This window comes from Salvia splendens, chromosome 7 (genome assembly GCF_004379255.2).
Source record: "Salvia splendens isolate huo1 chromosome 7, SspV2, whole genome shotgun sequence".
NCBI lineage: Eukaryota > Viridiplantae > Streptophyta > Magnoliopsida > Lamiales > Lamiaceae > Salvia > Salvia splendens.
The window spans coordinates 27,750,297-27,755,454 of NC_056038.1; the positions used below are offsets into that span (position 1 = coordinate 27,750,297).

Genomic DNA, 5,158 nt, shown 5'->3' on the forward strand with positions numbered 1-5,158 from the left:
GCCCAAAAAAATATTTAAAAAATAAACATTGGGTCCAATTAAATAATAAAATTTTTGTGAAGAACGTGGTGCAGAAGCGCGTGGGTTAGGTTTGAAATCTTGGGAAAATATTGTGTGCATAAAATAAATGAGTTGCAATCAGAAGACAATCCCTTTCAAACACCATACCTTTTCTCTCTAAGCAATAATATACAATAATTATGGAAGTTGTCAAAACGAGCTCACACTATTTTTTTTTTAAAAAAAGAAAAATATAAAGAATAAAAATAGAAGCATAGTATATAAACAGAATGAATCACACAAAATCTACACACAATCAGATCCAGCGATGCAATTATTACCAACAGCTTAAAAGGCTAATTCAGAAGATCTCATCTCACTGCAAACAACAAATCAAATCCCTAATTTTTTCGATCAAAAAGTAAAGGATCGGAAAATGGGAAGCAACTACTTCGGCGAGCACAATTACTTCGGCGGCAGCGATAGGGGGATGTCGTCGTCGTCTTCATCATCGTCGTCGAGGAAAGGGAAGAAGAGCGGCTCCGATAAGCCTAAGCAGCCGCAGAGGGGGCTTGGGGTTGCGCAGCTTGAGAAGATTAGGTTACACAGTCAACTCGGATGCACATATTTGCCTTCTCTTCAACACGCCCCTTATGCTTCTAGTTTCACTCAGGTTTGTTTATTTCTTCTGATTTTGTTTTTTTGATCTATATGTATATTTCTATAATTTCATGGCTGGAACTGTGCAGGAGGATGTGAGGCTGCAAACAGCTCATTCTTCGTCGTCGTTCTCGTATTCATCGTCCTTGCCTCCTTATGGCTTCCAGGGCCACCATGGAGTCATGGTAAGACTTGTTTGATTAATACATAATTAATTGAGAAATTGGTAGATCGGTGTAGTTGTTTGGATGATGAAGATCTCAGTTTTTTTTTCTTATTATGGTAAATTTGTAAATGTTAATTAGCCACTATTTTTTTGAGTTTGTAAACCCTAGAATATTATAGAGAAGACTTAATATTCAACAATTTGATTGCTGTTAACGGTGAAGATTGTAGATGCTTTGGTAATATTAATTTGATTTTTTTTGTTTTAATCACATTCAAAACTGTTCAAAGATGCTAATTACTTGACAATTATTTTCAGATGGGATTGCCAGATTTAGATAGGGCAAATCTTGCACATGGAGATTCCCAACCCACCAATGTTGCAAGGTAATTTGCATAAAGATTCTTGATTTCTTTTCATAAATTGGATATTATTCCAAACATGGGATAGTCTAATCACTAATGAAATATTTTGTTCTCATTAGTTTCTTTTCTTGGATTGAAATCAGATGGCATCAGGGCAATGCAGGCTACGGAAGTCATAATTTTGTTGAGCCCAGCATGACTAGATCCTTCTTCGAACCGCCTGCTCAGGTAACAATCAAAATCAAACAAGTTTTTAAACATAATTTGTGATATCAAGGTGGAAATTCTGATCATGTTTCACTATGTTTTGATTGATGTAGAGCTCCCACAATATGAGAGATGGTTCAAGTAGTCAGAAGTCAGACTCGAGTAGCTCACAAGAGATAGATTTGGAGCTCAAACTATCGTTGTGAATTTCGTCTAATGCAACTTATAGCGTATGTGGATTTTCGCCTGTAAGTTGGAGGATGCACCCGTCCTTATAAATCCAAATAGCAATTATATGCACAAGTTTAAGAGAAACATTGTGTATTTGATTACAGTTTGATAGATTGCTATGTGATTGGAATTGATAACCTCTTATAATGAAATGAAGTTTGTCAATTTTCTTCTCTAGCTTTAAACTAATTTTGTTTTAGCTATGTGTCACCAGAATACAGACTTAGAAATACTGATTTTTTGTACTTGCATGAATTCATATAGACTTTTGTGCATGTCTATTTAATGCCTGGATGTATTCTCAGAAAAATAAATGCAATCATGTGTGATCTGGGAAGCTTTTCTGGTATTATTGGATCACAAAATATTCTCATATCCTTACATCTATGTATATGTATTCTCTTTTGCTTGTTGGAGGACAAAGGGAAAAACAAAGATTAGATACCTTTTTCACATTCCTCTTGTCTGAGGAAAACACACAGAAACTAGGATAAATCCACATATAATATAATAATTTCTGTTTATTTAAATCTATGATCATATTCTACAGCAGTACTATTGATTTTCCTTTTCACTTTTCAGAAATTGGTATTATTAAATATAGTTCACGCTAGTAGTGATCAACAAGATGTCAAATAATTTCAAGTTTGATCCATAATTAAGCCCTATAGCATATGCTTAACTACGCGAAATTCTAAATATAAAAACTCAACCCCGTGACAAATTAAAGGCAACGATAATATTTAAATATTTATTTCGATGAGCAGAAAGTAAAGAAATTTATGACTTAGCATGAATTTGTAAAATATAGTCTCTCCGCCCAAAAAAATAGATTATGTTTGCTATTTTTGTCCACCATTATAATTAGTCAATTCTATTTGAGAAAATTTTCTCTCTAATGAGGTAGTCATATTCTCCTCCAACAATATTCAATTATTTTTCTTTTTTTCTCTCCTTTACTGTATCAATTGTGCATTAGCACCTGTGTTACTCCAAAGTGCTCATTTTTATGGGATGGTGGAAGTATCATTTTATTTAAACTATGCTACCCTTTTATAAAATTAGAACCAAGAAAAAGGAGAAAATCACACTCCAGAGGAAGTCATCCGGCCAGGGTGAGATTGGCATCAAACGCCACTTGATTGCGTGAAGATAAAATGTCCAAAGTGTAGGTATCGACCGGGTGCGATCGGGTAAAGGTGATAGGCTCCAGAGAGAGGACTCGGCCGAGTATGATTGGTCCTAAATCCACCCGTTTAGGTGAAATTGATCAAGGATTCTAGGGAGTTGGACCCGGCACAAAGCCACCCGGTCGGGTAGAATAGACATCAAATGCTACCTAGCCAAGTCCACTTCAACAGTCCACATTTTCGTGAGGGATACACGGTCAGGTGAAAGTGGCTCTTAAAGCCACACGGTCCGGTGAAATCGTGCAACACTCAGTTTTTGAGCACATTCGACCCTTGTTAGATCCAAAACCCATGCATCGGCGTTCCAAGTATAAATAAGACCTAAACTTGAATTAGAGAAGGACTTTTGACTTCCACTATGGTATTTACAGATATTGATTTCATCTTTTTAACAATAATGAGTGGCTAGATCTTCAGATTACTCATAATTATAGTAGGGTTTGCTTAAACGTGTTTTCAAATAATTGAATGATTGGGTTTTGTTGTGTTATTGAATTCATGTCTATTGTCCCACTCTAATGGAACCATTTTCTTTTTTATGATGTCCCACTCTAAATGACACATTTCTAAAAATAGAAACACCACTCTCTCTACTTCTCTTACTTTATCCTCTCCACTTAACTAACAAAACAACACTACATAAAATCTCGTACCGGAATTGCCTAATACTATTTGATGTCTCTTTAACTCTGATTTTTAGTATAGCGTAGATTGAAAACCTTAAGGGCTAGAAGCATGTGTGTTATAGTCTAAGAGGTGATCGTTGACCCAATTTAGAAATTAATCCGTAGCCTACTGTACTACCCAGCAGAGGTAAAATGTTAGTGAGTAGAATGTAGAAGACGTGATCAACATATTATAGGTATACAATTTTCCAGCAAGTGATTAAATATAGAGAAGCATAAAATATCATTAGATCTTTGTAACCAAATTAGAAGTAGTTCTTCTCATTATATAAGAATAAGCACGAATCAAAAAGTACTATACTATACTATACTATATATTTATTTTCCGTTTAACTTTATCCCTCTTAAATTTTTTTAAGCACGAATCAAATAAGTACTATACTATAAATTTATTTTCCGTTTAACTATATACTCTAGAATTTTTTTCTTCTCACATGTTGTATTTTTATATACTTATATGTATAATATACCTAAAAGTTGGATATTAGGGGATACTGTTGCGACAAATTGATACAATCTCGGTGGAAAACGCAATATACATGTGGTGTGAAGTAGATAAATTTGGAGGAAAAATCGGAGATGTCTCCAAACAATGTAATCGTGCCTAATTCTTCCTCCGACATCACCTTTTTGTCTCCCAAAACTTCATGTCGGGAACAACATTACATGTTATACACTCACATGTATGTGAAACGCATTTTCACCTTTCACCCTCCTATTTATTGGGAACATATATTGTTAAAGTAGTTGGATAGTTGAAATTATAATTTAGGAAGAGAATTGCAAATTCCAATGTATAAGCTGGCTAATAATTAGAGTAAAGGTCAAAACTGGTCCTGAACATATGTCATTTTATGATTTTGGTCCTATACTTTATCTTTTGAATTTTTGCATCCTGAACATTTCAACTCGGATCACAATTGGTCCTACACTAACAATTTCGTCAATTTTTAAACAGTTTTAACCCGATTTTGATGGTTTTAACAGTCCCATTCGGGTTAAAACCATTTAAAAATTAACGGAATTGTTAGTGTATAGGACCAATTATGATCCGAGTTGAAATGTTCAGGATGCAAAAATTCAAAAGATAAAGTATATGACCAAAATCATAAAATGGACATATGTTCAGGATCAGTTTTGGCCTTTACTCTAATAATTAACCTATTCTGCCAAATTAAAAAGAAAAGATGAATTTGACATTTTCAAAATTAATAGTAGTAAATGAATTCCGTTTGGGTCCGGTGAAGTGCACCATACGCAGCCCAAGTCATAATATGTGTAGGCCACTTTTGGTAGGCCTTAATAAAGAAAAAAATATTGCCCCAAAAATGTTAACTACTATACTTAGTAGTATCAAGGTTGAGGCATGTATTTCTTAACTAGGACTTGTCATGGGTCGATATTTTGGGTTTTGAATTTTTATTCGCTTGCAAAGCTGCGGTGATTCTGATTCTCGACAAAATCAAACATAGTCTCATTCCGTGGATTGTTGACCCGATTTAGAAATAAATATGTAGCTTACTGTGCTATATATAAGCAGGGGTGAAAGAGTAGTGAGAAGAGTCTAAAAAGCGTGATCAACATATTGTAGAGAAATAATAAAACATGAACATATTATTAAAAGAGTTAAATGATTAATTCAGTCCGAATTAA

General features: G+C 34.3%; 1 protein-coding gene across 2 annotated transcripts; it reads left to right on the forward strand.

Annotated features, from left to right (window-relative positions):
• The first annotated feature begins 323 nt into the window (after positions 1–323).
• Positions 324–1,802, forward strand: LOC121741050 (protein SPEAR1-like). Of its 2 annotated transcripts, none has more exons than XM_042133738.1 (5): positions 324–673; positions 750–845; positions 1,145–1,212; positions 1,311–1,419; positions 1,512–1,802. In XM_042133738.1, the coding sequence occupies exons 1-5, from the start codon at positions 437–439 to the stop codon at positions 1,602–1,604; spliced, it is 603 nt and encodes a 200-aa protein (XP_041989672.1). In that variant the 5' UTR covers positions 324–436; the 3' UTR covers positions 1,605–1,802. The 2 variants fall into 2 exon arrangements, with proteins under 2 accessions (XP_041989672.1, XP_041989673.1); XM_042133739.1 differs by having other exon boundaries at positions 1,335–1,419.
• The last annotated feature ends 3,356 nt before the right edge of the window (positions 1,803–5,158 follow it).

Excerpts from the sequence above, each read along its gene's own strand:
- LOC121741050 (XM_042133738.1), top strand. The coding sequence starts at position 437 with ATGGGAAGCAACTACTTCGGCGAGCACAATTACTTCGGCGGCAGCGAT. Across the intron at positions 674-749 it reads ATGCTTCTAGTTTCACTCAG|GAGGATGTGAGGCTGCAAAC; the intron begins GTTTGTTTATTT and ends GGAACTGTGCAG. Across the intron at positions 1,213-1,310 it reads CAACCCACCAATGTTGCAAG|TTTCTTTTCTTGGATTGAAA; the intron begins GTAATTTGCATA and ends TGTTCTCATTAG.